General features: G+C 47.4%; 1 protein-coding gene across 8 annotated transcripts in view; it reads left to right on the forward strand.

Annotated features, from left to right (window-relative positions):
- The window catches only part of LOC108030045 (protein prickle), a 64,135-nt gene that overhangs the window by 44,217 nt on the left and 6,711 nt on the right, over positions 1 to 13,207 (forward strand). For 3 of the 8 annotated variants that reach the window (XM_044091735.2, XM_044091734.2, XM_044091736.2), the window contains exon 2: positions 1,026 to 2,381. The exons of 2 other annotated variants lie outside the window; for them this stretch is intronic. In XM_044091735.2, the coding sequence (XP_043947670.1) occupies positions 1,279 to 2,381 (1,103 nt within the window). In that variant the 5' untranslated portion in view covers positions 1,026 to 1,278. The remainder of the gene's footprint in view (positions 1 to 1,025; positions 2,382 to 13,207) is intronic. 3 more of the 8 variants (XM_050887850.1, XM_050887851.1, XM_017102617.3) reach the window with 2 other exon arrangements.

Here is a 13,207-nt window from a genome sequence, read left to right on the forward strand (position 1 = left end):
ATTGACAGCCTTTCCCCGGCATTGATCTCATAAATATGAGCCAGACCTCGCTTTTTGTCGACTCCATTAAGGCGGTCTGCGGGCACTAAGCTAAAAGCAGCTTAATGCACTCTGGGATGCCCAGATACTCTCGGATAGAGATAGAGATACAGATAGACAAACACACACAGGATACATATAGCATTTGGCTTATGGTACGTGGACGGGATGATGGTAAGCTGCAATTGCTGCCGAGGCATTTGGCTACCACTCAAGCAGCTGCGGCAGTCAGCGCTGATGATGATGAAGATGAAGATGAAGTTATTATTATCTGACAAGGGCATCGCCGCCAAGGAAACTGCAGTGGCTCGCACTTAGCAGCGCTGTTTTCCACGTTTCCACATTTTCCACCGATGCGATACCTGATGCAGGGGCTACGTGTCTGCCGTCTTTATTAGAGGCGTGACTAATCGGCCCGGAGCCCCGATGGCCAATGTCTTATACTCGATGAAGATGGCCCGACGGCTGACTGGCCGCCATCATCATCTCCGCTTTTGGCCATTAGCCGTGGTAAGCGTGTACGCCGCGCTATTTGCCTTGCATCCAATCACTATTAAGGGTTCAAGCTGCCAATTTCCAGTGTCTACACAAATTTGATTAGTTTTCCTCGTTGGGCAGGCGGCCCCGGCTTCCGTGTGCGGTTGGGGGAAAGTGTTAAATTTATGCCCCGGCGGTTTTCATCTGGCTCGAAAGTAAATTATAGGCAATCGATCAAGATGGTGGGCCTTTGTCTAGTGTCCAATTTCCAGTCGAGAAAGTCGGGTTTTCCTCGGGCTGTGTTTTTGTATCTGTATCGAATGAAGTGCTGCTGAGCGGGCTCAAAAAAAAGTCACAAAAAATAAAAGTTTCAAATCAATAACATCGATTATCCGCTTCAAAAAATTGATAATAAAAACCAAATAAAACGGAAGTGCTTGTATCCATGGGGCATATTTAAAGAAAACGTACAGGTGCTTCGTAAAGCTAACTAAAATATATATCTGAAGGAGTTTAGAGACGCTCTAACAATAACAAAGGCAAGCTTATAAAGTACAAAAACTAAACGAAATAAATGTTCATAGAAAAGTGTATAAAAGAACCACAAACAAGTAATTAAAGCTGAATTTACTGAAGGAATTTATAAACCGAGAAACAAAAGCCACCAAAAAACAGCTACAAGTACAGAATGTCATTGCTAACAAGAAAAGAGAACGAGAACTGAAAAATAATTACGGCCCGGGAACAATAATAATAAGCAACATGAGCAGCCTGACAGCAGCAGGAGGAGGAGTTGCAGGAGGAGGCTCTGGAGGATCAGGGGCAGATGCTGCCGCCACTGGCCAGGCCACGGTCACTGCCACTGGAAACATGGAGCCGGCGATGGTGCCACGTACCGCCAATTTGCTGGCATGCAAACAATGGTGGCGCGTCTGCTTTTTGTACGGCGACCAGCAGAAATATTATCGACAGCTCTATAGCAAGGCGGCGGCCCAGCGGCTGGCGGACGCTAATCAGGAGCCCGACAATGGACGCGATCGGGACTACGACACCGTGGACTGCGATCTTATCGCCGGGCAATTAGATGCCGCCGAGGATGCGGACGACGGCATCGATCTGGGCGATCATGGGGGGACTCCGAGGACCACAGGAGGCGGAGGAGGAACGGCGCCATCGGGGCGTCCGCTCTTCCCGCTCTCCTCCTCCCCGCGACGGAGCAAGAAGCTCCTGAGATCCCTGCGAGCCCATGTGCGCGGGGAGAAGTCCAGCAAGTCCGCCACCAATGGATCCACCAACGAATCCAGCGAGGTGGCCCAGCGGAATGCCAGGGTGACCGTCCTCGATGATCCCTTTCTCTTCGGCATCGACGCCGATCACCTGGGCGATCTGGTGGTGCGCGGCAAGCGCTACAGTCCGCTGGACGCCACCGAGAACATGGCCAAGTTCTACGCGGAGCACGAGGGAGCCACGGCCCAAGTCCTGGAGATTATCGAGCAGGAGGAGGATCCTCCGCTGAGTCAGGAGCAGCAGCAGGAGCAGGAAGCACCCAAGCCCGCCCTGCCGCCCAAGCTGAAGCAGCAGCGTCCAGTGCCGCCGCTGCCACCGCCGCCGGCGAATCGGATTACCCAGTTGCAGGATCAGGAAAGGGAGCCCCATTCGCAACCTGCAACACCACAAGTGCCCCTGCAACCCCTGACCGCCGGCGATCTTCAGTTTCTGAACCTGAGCCTGCGGCAGCGCAGTTTACCGCGCAGCATGAAGCCGTTTAAGGATGCCCACGATATCAGTTTCACTTTCAACGAACTGGACACGAGCGCCGCCGCAGCGGAAGTGGCCACAGGAGCCGCCCAGCAGGAGTCAAATGAGTGAGTAGCATTCCAAATCCATTTGTCAAAAGCGATTTGGCCGCCCTTTCTCGGCCGCCCTTGCTGCTGACAATTTAAATGCATAAGTTCTGCTGGCCCAATGATTGATTACCAGGAGTCGGGAGTTTAAGAGGAGTCTCGGGAGGCAGGAGATGGGAGACAGGAGGCTGCAGCTTGTTGCGCAAGACGTTGGCCGAGGCAGGAGTCAATGAACACACATTGCGTGTTCTGCGACCAAGACGAACCGCAAGATACACGCAACAAGCGGCAGGCAGCTCGCAGCCACATCCAGCACTCGGGCAACTTGTTCTTGTCTTGGCGGCCTGAAACCGAAACGATATCCCGGAACAGTGGTGACACCCCCGCGAAAAGCAGAGCAGGGAAAGTGCTACTCGTTTCAGGCAGCTTAGTGATATTCTGTAATCAAAGTAGCTTATTGAATATAATATCTTTTTCCATTGCTAATGTGCATTCAATGTGTATCTGTTGTGGTGTATAACTTGCCTCATTTTGTATTAGCCTTAAAAAACGCACTTCATCATTGCCTTAATGGGAAATTATATTCCGGTTGACAAGTTTAACCCTTGTTTCCGTGGAAGAACAGTGATTTTATATATCTCTTATTTTATAAACTTTAAAGGGAAATAATCTTAAATTTACCTAGTTCGGCAAAAGCAATTTATGTTTAAAGGTTTAAAGAATGTATCTTGGCTTTAGGGATGACTTAAGCTTCGGTGGGAATGTGTGTACTTTTTATCATTAAATATTATGGTTATAATTCCTTATAATGTCCACACTTAGTGTATTTGATCATACTTAATAGAACTACATTACATTACAGATATTTCAGAAAAGGATTCCAAATTAATTTGGAACATATGTCTGTAAGGCAGGCAAACTCTATCCTCTATCTGAAGCCAGTTTCATAACCACTTTGCCCCAGTGTGCCTCTGGTTGGCTGTCTGGTTTCGATGCGCTGCGTTCCACTCTGTTGCAAAGATCCCCCGATCCCGCACCCCCGGTTTCCCCCGGTTCCCGTGCTCTACGCATCACTCACATCGAAGACGGAGCTCCGAGGCTCTTGCTGCGGGTCTCCACTTACGCGGGCATTCTCGGGTTACGCATACGACGCGGTGGCTCTGGGCCGGCGGCGCACAAGCGACAACTGCCAAAGTGTGATTTACCAGGGGCCTTTGTGCGTCCCTCGCGGGCTGCGATCTTTCGGCGGATCGGTTGCAGCGGCCGATATAGTATGCCATATACTTGCATATGGCTGGCGAGGAGCTGGCGCAATTGCAGTGCTCCAGCTCCGGCGAGCTCCGCTTTCATGTCATGATTTTGCATAATGCCATGCAAATATCGGGGGCCCTAAGCCTAAGTTATTGTGTTTTGCGAATGGCAGGCACGCAGCTTATGAAATATGGCCGGCGATTGTCTTCCCTCAGCCGCATGACATTTCCTCCTTTTCATTCTGCCAGGGAATGGGAATCGCGAATGGGATGGGGTGGGTTGCTTTTGGGCTGGATTGGGAAAACAATATTGGCATATATTTCCATGGACGTTTAAGGGCTTTGATTTAGTATGCAGGCCTTTGGGAGCAAACAAAAGACTTAGGCAACGAACTCGCTACTTGCGAAACGGAGTGGGAGCCACAACTCAATTAGCTGTTGGCCAAGCTCATCATGGCGCTGGTGATGGCAATGAAGATGATCAACTTTGGCAACCACAAATTAGAGGCCACAGCCACGCTCGGGAGCTGCATTGGCAAACGGCCTGCTAACAGGAACGGCCAGCGAATCCAAGCGATTTCAAGCGATTCCAAACGATTCCAAGCGATTCCAGCAAGAAGGCAATCAAAGCATAATTAATAATAATAACAGACGCCGTTTTGATGTGCCCCTGACACGGCTTCAGCCCGATCCGTCTGCAATCCGGTAGCCACACGCGATTCTCCGTTCTCGGTTCTCGAATCTCCCATCTCCCATCTCGATGACTCTCGCCCAGAAGCCCAACGGCTGCCATCGATGAGAGTGCCATGCCACCGCACTCGCATTAGTTCCCAGATCTATGCAAAGCTGCGGATTCCGAATCTGGTTTCGCCTGGGCTTTTAATTGCCTGGGCCCCAGAGCGCTTAATGAAGATATTAAAAAATTGCACTGCAATAATTTCTCCGACTCTGCGCCGAATGAATGGCTTCTGGTTTGTTCACATTCTGCGCTGGCAATTAACTTGTGTTCAGCTCGTGTCTAAGCATTCAATTCAATCTTAACTGCCATCGAGTGCCGCATAAATCTCGAGAGCTCAGCCGGGATCGGGATCCTCCGTCACGGCCTGCGTCTCCACTTCGCGTCAAGGGGCGGGCTCGGGCGGTGACTCATTTACGACTTGTTCGGCAGTCGAAATGGGCAGAAAAACAAAAATGTACTGGTGAAGTTCTGGAAATATGTTTATGCCACCGTCCATCCTCAGGCCTCTGCGAACGTACTTAAAATTCATGGTTCGCTTAGCGAGCAATATGTTGCAGGAAAGTGCTTACTCTAGGGATGGCAAAAACGTTTATATTTTATGTAAAAATGTCACTGTGTTAAGTATTCATTTAAAGCGCTGTGTATTTTATTATTTCCCAATTTCAATACACTTTTTAAGGTGGGATAGCAATGTAAAAAATTATTTATTGATAATAGATTTGGGAAATACATAAAAATGTCATTCATTCCTTAAGTCAACAAATTTCTTTAAGAAAACCTGTAGTATGGTACATATGGAAGAAGTTCTCATGGAAAAACGTTCTCAAAATCGTTCTCTCGAATAAAGTAAGCAAATATCTCCTCAATAAATTTAAAAAAATTGACCACCCTTTATTTATTTGACCTGTTGCACAACAGCTCCGCCTTCATTATTTAAAACGCTTTTGGCCCGTTCGTGTTAATTAACAATGCTATTTACATTAAATTTAAAACCCGTTCTACCAGAATTTCCCAATTACAAATAGTATGATACAATATTTCCAACTTCATTTGTAAATCGATACTTTTGCTCCCATACATCACTTGGACGCTCATCTTCAACATGGCCGCAGCAGCAGCAGCTCCTCCATTATTGCGAACTCTCTTGGCCCATTCATATTGATTTTGGTTTTAATTAACAAAGCCATTAGGGGCACTCGGCTGCCAGCCGCGAATGCCTCCGCCCCTGACAAATGCCACAAGTGCGCCCCTGCTTTCTGGGGGCGTGGCTGCGGCGCTGGCTGTGCCGCAGATGCAACTTAATTGCGGCAGCAGAGTGCAGCCAAAGCGACGCTGATGGCGGCGGCAACTTGCATGACTTGGCCCAGACAATTGGCCAACTGGCCCGGCTCTCTGCGAGCCAAGTTGAGACCGCGCTTTTTAAACGGCGCCAGAGAAGTGCGAGACAACAGCGACAACTACAGCGCCACAGCCTTTGTGATTTATTTATGCATGGCGATAAAATATGATTTTGTTTTCGTCATTTTTGTTTAAAGTCTCTTTGCTCGTACCCATGGTACATGGCCTGCCCGGCTGGTAATGTGAAAATAAACCAAGGCCATTAAGCGTCTCCGCTCATGTTAGCCATGCTAATTGCCCCAAAGTGGCGGGCGGTCGGTGGGCGGGGGGCGGTGCTCAGGCCATGTTTATACGCATTTATGGCCAGCAGAACTGCGTCGCATATTAATTGTGTCTTGGGAACTGTGTGTTTCCCCCTGGCCGGGCCTTTCTCAAGCCGCTTAAGCCGCTGTCAAAATGACTGAAATTGAAATCGCTTTTCGTTGGCCCCTTCGGCTTGTCTGCGCCCACATCAAAGCGATTCGCTGTGGATCACCATAGGTTCATGGGCGATATAGGAACAGCATATGGGCAAACATGTGTCAAAACAAGTGCGTTGGCTGGGCAGGGATTTTCGGGATTAGTTTAGCCGAAAGTTGACACTTGACTGACGGATCAAGACAAGCACGGGCAGTTCCTGGGCCCCAGCATGGCTGGAATTTCCCCGCCCCTGGCAACTAATTAATAAAACATTTAACGCACTCACACAGACACGCAGGGCAATAAATTAAATGCTCAGGGGGCGCAGGGGATGGGCAGTCGCGTAATTTTTATTGACAGCTTCACTTTTTGCATTTAAATTGCCTGCATGCCACTGGACAACTTGCAACCAGCAACCGGCAACCAGCAACTAGCAACCTGCCACTTGCAACCTGCAACATGCAGCAGAGTGGCAAGATTCCGCCTGCATTAACACTCTTTGCATTCCTGCCTCGTTAGCTCTTGAACTTGCCTCGGAGCGGGTTTGCAGCGATCCACTAACCGCGATAAGGGGGACGAATTATCATTGTTCGGGGCCCAGAAGGCGGAAACTTAACAGTTTAGCCGCACCCGAATGCTAATCTGCCGGATCGCCACAAGGCGGCTTTCAGACGACAAATCGACGGAATTACAGTCTCATCGCCGCAATGCAAGAGCCTTTTTGCAGCCATTAGCCGGCAGGTTGCAACCTCCGATGTGCAATGTGCCGCATCACTTCACTGTCAGGGCCTCTCATAAAACGCAATTAGCAGCTAATTATTTTTGCCATGTCGCCAGTTGTGGCCAGGTTGTCAACGATCCTCCGAGAACAGTTAGTGCAAAGGTGCACTTTACCGTTCTATGTTTTTGCCAAACAACGAGCCAAATCAAAGGAGGGAATCGCTGGCCACAAGTCGAGGCAGAGAGTACCCTGCAGAGGTAGGGAAATCTCAAAAAATATGGCAAAGGATTCAGAGTATTATAAATCCAAACCAATCCTTAAGAAAGGTAGATATAGAGACACGAACTTCTCCTAACCATATATCTATGATATATATGTAAATGAGAGAGCTTAAAAATAATACTGAAAGATATTTTTAACATTTTTAGGTTTGTAATCAGGTATCATTAATATTTATGTTCAAAACTTCAATACTTCCTATTTGTTTAGTAAATATGTAATCCAAATATTGAAGATTTGCGGAGTTCCTCTAAAACAATAATACGTATTAGACCCATAGGTATGTCTTTCTTATAATGACTTAAGATACCCATTTGTTCAAAATAAATAATAAATTTATTACACATGTATGGGATAGAAAACTACGTTTTTTTTTTTCCTTTTTTAGCCAAATCCCATTATAAAACTTAATGAACAATAATAAGTAATAGACCCTTTTTTCAAAATAAGTAATCAATTTATTACACGTTTATGGGATAGAAAACTAGGCTTTTTCCCATTCTTTTTAGACAAATCCCACCAGAAAACGTACCGTCCGATCAGATCACTTTGCTAGGGCATAACTCATTCTAATGAAGCAATTACAGATTCCAATGCCGGAGATACCGCGATTGATTTACTCCTGCCGAAAGCTATCCTTGCCCGCGCTGCCTCTTATAGTCAGAACTAATTCCCCCAGGTGTTGGTCAGTCGGTGGCCAAAAGCCAGGCACTCGCTCACCCTGCTTTCGGCCAACTCCGGCCAAGTTGCGCGATCTGCGTAGGCAGACGAACACAATTTCTTTGCTGCTGGTTTTGTTAATGGCCAAGAAATTAGATTCCAATTTCAGTTGGCCATAAATCAAAATAAGCTAACATGCAGCGGCGGCAGGAGCAGCAGGCGCAACAACTGCAGCAGCAACTATGAAGTTTGCTTTATTACGGTTAATTTGTGAACAGTTTTGTTGCCAAGCCAGCCCCATAAATCACATCAGATTCGGCTGGTGGGGCTCGATGCCGACATGTTTTAGCATCCGAATGTGTCGTTAATAATTATGGTTGAATGCAGTTTTGTTGGTCCGCGGATAAGCCTTGATTTATGCTCGGATCACACGTTTTCCGGCCGCCTCTCGAGTGGAAATCTCACTTAGCCGGGCAAATAGACTCGGGGCTGACCTTCAGGGCTTCGTAGGCACCACATGCCACCTTCTCAACGAGGCCTGCCAGCACTCGAAGCGTGATTTCCTGCGCTCGCCGTGTTTGCATAGCGCTGAATAAAAATCAATCAATGCCAATTTGTTTACCAAATCATCATAAAACCGAGGCAGGCCATAACCCCGGCCCCAGATACAGCTCCTCAAGCTAACGGATGCCTCTCCGGAGGAGAACGAAATGTAATTATGGTCAAAAACAAAATTGAGCATAATCACTCCAGCAATAAAGGCAGCATTAATGTATAAAAATCGAAGCATCAACACAAAAAGTCGTAGAAAAAACCCAAAGACGACAAGGAACAAAAAGCATGGGGCAAAAAAACCCAGCCAAAGACACGGCTTCAATTAAAAAGGCAGAAGAGGAAGGGGTTTCCAGGGGACAGGGGCCTTCCAGACCGAAGTGGAGAAAACAAGTTCATAGACCAAAGACAACGACCGCAGAAGCAGCAAGTCGTCTCCGGATGAGTGCCGTGGGCCCCGACTCTTGGAACACACACAGCCGCGGATATATGGTTATGGTGTGGCACGGTGTGGCATGGGACGGCATAGGGATCTGGAACAGGGGCGCTCGGGGATCCAGGAGGCACTACTACCCGGTGGGCGACCCAAAACAGCACACGCGTTCTCCAGCAGCTTGTGCTTTGATGTATTTTCAACAAAGTTCGCAATTAATTGGCAGTTGCTCGAATAAAAAATAATGCCTCGAATCAATTACCCTGAAAACAAATTGGAACTTCTCCCATCACCGCCTTCAGCTCACCGAATTTGCATTGATGATGCAATTTCTCTTGCAGCCATTACCAAAGCGCTGTTCTTGCGCACAAACCTGATCGTGGGCCTCGCATCGCGGTGTCTCTGGCTCTGCTCCCAGCGAAGATGGCCAAGTGGGGATCGGGCTGGCCGCAGTGGCGGAGCCCCTCTCTGTGTGCCGCTTAGCACACAAATTGCCGGCATAGTTGCTGTTTGCAGCTGTGAAAATTTGCACGCTCGGCAAACTATTTTCCCTGCCGTTAGCAGCGGCCAAGATCGGCTGAAGTGTAGCAGCAGCCGCGCTTCTATTATACTTGCCGCCTGCGATGAGTGCTCGCCCGAACATTAATTGGTTTAGTTGTGTTCTCACAGAGATAAGCCAACGCAATTCGCGCCATTATGCAACTTTCTAAACGGGCCACATTAGTACAGTCGCTAAGAGGAGCGGCAATTAGTGCCCGTGGCCACTTGGCGTATGCGTAATAAACGCACCTGGCGGTGGACCACACGCAGGTGGGAAGCAGACGCAGTACATGCCTTCACCGACTGGCATTCTTAATCAACTTTCAGGCTGGGCGAGAACAAAAACCGTTCGCCTGCTGCCTGCCAAAGTCAATAAAAATGTCAACACGGCAAATGTCATGTTGACAAGGCAGACAGAACAAAACGTGCTGGCTCTGCGGCTGCTGATCCGGTGGAAAAATGCCAAGTGGTTCTGGGTTCTGGGTTCTGGGTTCTGCGTTCGGGGTACTGCATTCTGGGAAACATGGACATTCTCCCCACATATAAAGTTTACGAGCTTTTGCACCGCTCCTTTCTCCCGTCCAGCTATTTTTATGGACAATTCAAAAATCGTTTATGACAATCGCACCGAACACGCTGGAGCAGGCCAAAGCTTTTTAATAAAAGTTGCGTTGCTTTTGTTGCCGGGAGAGCTCTGTCAGGGGTAGTAAAACAATAAAAGGATGTGCGGAAGGGCAGGACGAGGCAGAAGGGCAGTCCTGCCACATAATTGCTGTCCAGCTGAGGGACGTCGTAAAGCTAAAAGCAAACAAGTCTTAATGGAGCGACACCTGTCCCTGAACTCACAAGAGGCCATAGAGGCAGTCCTTACAGAGGGAAAAATGATATAGGGATGTCTTACAGCACACTATAAAAATACGAAACTGGTAGAACCCATGAACCCTGAGACATGATACATTTCCTTGCGCTTCCAGGGGGACACCTTACCCCAATTTCTCTCCGTGTAGAACTAACCTGGCGTAACTTTCGCTGCGGATACATAGGCACTAGCCGGCTTATATATACCTACACGATTATTTTTCGGCTGCTCTTCCGACATTAACCCAAATCACACAAATGACTTGAGAAAACCGCACACAAAGTGCCAAAGTGATTTGGGGCTAACCTTTTGGGCATTGTCTCCGGCGATTCGGGGCCCCGGAGTTGCCTCTTCAGGCCCCCCTCTATGTCTCTGAGCCATCACCATCCGCTAAACTGTCTTTGGCCGGGCATTGAGCCGTCGCTCATCGCTCAAGCTCTGTGGCAATTTGTCAACGCGACCGCCGCATAATGATCATTCATTTGGATGCCAGATAAGCGCAGACGGGGCTAAATATAGGCACTTGCCGCAGAGCCCCAGCTGCAGCTGGCCCCTCGAAGGCCCCTCCTCAATGGGCCAACGCTGTGCGGATCTGTGAACTAGTTTTCCAGAAGGGCCTAGACGGGCCAAACCAGTTCTCTGGGTCAACGACTGCCAAAGTAATTGAGTCGGCGACCGCCGAGCGGAGCCCTCTGCTGTCGATCAATGCAAATAGCGCTGTAGGCAGCTGTTGGCCAGGCCAAAACTGGCGGGCTTATAGCTGCAGTTCCTGTAGATACTTCGGGTAGCGTAGATACAGATACGGCTGCTCCTGTTGCTGCGCAACTGGCCAACAATGTTGCGCAACACGGCCAGCATGCACTTTCCATTTTGTTCTCCCGCCTTAATGACTTCATAGACCTGTGCCCAATTGAAACTTGCCACAATTGCTTTGCCAATTTCACGCAATTCGCTGCAGTCAACAATAAATTTGTGCTGGTCCGGGGGGAAAAAAAGAGGGCCAAGAAGAAATGCAGGTCGCACAATAAATTCGCCAGGCAGACCCACAGGCTCCCAGGCGAATTTATAGAGTTTAGGCACAGTTTCGCCTGGTTTTTCAGACGGCCTGGTTGGGAACTGGTAATTTGAGTTTGAAAGCGGCTGATTTGACGGCGGCCAACACTTTGCATCGGGGGACTCCAGCTGCGACACGTTGCACGTGCATGCCCGGGGATTTGGATTTGGGTTTGGACTCGGCTTTGGTTTCTAGCTTTTGCATTCGAAATCACATTTCACCCCGACTCGCAGTGCATGGCCACCACGCATTCTTGCAGTTACAGCTCAAAAATTCAAATGTCAAACAATTTTTTCGGGTCTTATTCCCCATCGAAAGTCGCAATCTGTGCAATTAATTTGCCGGCAAACCGCAGAAACCGCTTGGCACATAGCACTCGCCCAGCTATTGACACGTCAGTGGGTCCCAGTCCCAGTCCCAGACCTAATCCCCATCCCAATCCCAGACCCGAAACCACTCTGAACTAGAAATGGAATTGGTAAATGTTAAATCGGGATGTGGCAGGCGAAAAGAAAGAATTCACTGGCTAAAACAACAAAAGGGCGGACAGCATTGTTTTGATAAAACGCCCGCATGAACTCGCATTTCCAGTTCGGTTCAGTTCAGTTCAGCCCGGCCACGCCCCTGCCCGCCCTCGGTCCCACACGGAAATATATCTATGTATCTGCAGCTACATGTGGGGGCGTGTGTGTGAGTATCTGCACAATGCACAGTTATCCTTTCATACGGCAAACTGCCATGAAATGGTGCGTGCTTACTTCCCCGATGTCAAAGGAGCGGTGCAAATGCACTACGAAAACCGGGAAAGTCCCTAATTGATGTGGGATTAAAGGGTTAGGCGGGTTTCTATTAATCCTTCTTCGGAATCCCTTTTAAAGACCCTAATTGGGTTTAAAAAAGTGGACAAGAATTGTAAGTTTGATTACTTTTTAATCGGTACCTGAACTAATCCTCTCTTTATAAAATAAAACTGGGAGAATCTGCATCTCTTATGATTAAATGTAAGCTTGTTTCTTAGAAATTGAAAATAGGAAGATTTAATATAGTTTTCCTCTTCCAAACATGACATTCAATATCATATACCATATCATGTACCTTACACTACACTCATATGCCTTATACCATACCACATCATATTCCATATCATATATTTCATAATATACCATATCAAATACCTATTCTATATGCCAAACAATGGGTATATGTTAATTCCATATCACTTATTAGATATAATACATACCCTGTAACTCAAAATTGACAGTTTTTTACATAACATATATATAAAGTAATGTTCTAGTCGGAATACGCTATATGTGTATTCAATAATGATGTTTAATTATTTGTATGTATATGGTTTTTCCAACTTTGCTTGCTACATCATTTTTTTAACTATTTACTATTATTTTTATAAATATCAATTAATTCTATAAGTGAGGATCACATCATACTAGCTTTTCCAAAAATCCTTGTAATCGGAGAGGCCACGAAAAGGGGTTACAGGGCATTCCAGCCCGTCTAGGATAACAATGTCGGAAAATGGCAAAATGACAACGGCGACAGACCTGCGGGCTTCACAACAACGATAACAACAAAGTAGCAACAAAGGCAACGCAGGCTGTCGATTTGTTTGTGTAAATGCTGTGAAGCGTATATTTTTCATTTTGACGTTTGCAAAAACCACTCCCCCGGCCCCCAAGCCGCCACTTTTGTCGCCGTCAAAATAAAAAACGCATGAAAAACAAACTAAAATTGACAGCTTGTTCGACGGCAAATAGGAAGTAAAAAACCGCATAAATCCAACGATTACAAAAGGAATACAAAGCACATGATTTTCATGCGGTTTTATATTACATTAACAATATGATTCGGCTTTGCGGCGAGGGATTACCGCGTTTTTTCCTTTTATTTAAGCTTTTCCTGCGACGGCCTTTAACCCGGCAGTAAGCAGGAAATATTTTAATTA

The sequence above is a fragment of the Drosophila biarmipes genome, chromosome 2R (assembly GCF_025231255.1).
Source record: "Drosophila biarmipes strain raj3 chromosome 2R, RU_DBia_V1.1, whole genome shotgun sequence".
NCBI lineage: Eukaryota > Metazoa > Arthropoda > Insecta > Diptera > Drosophilidae > Drosophila > Drosophila biarmipes.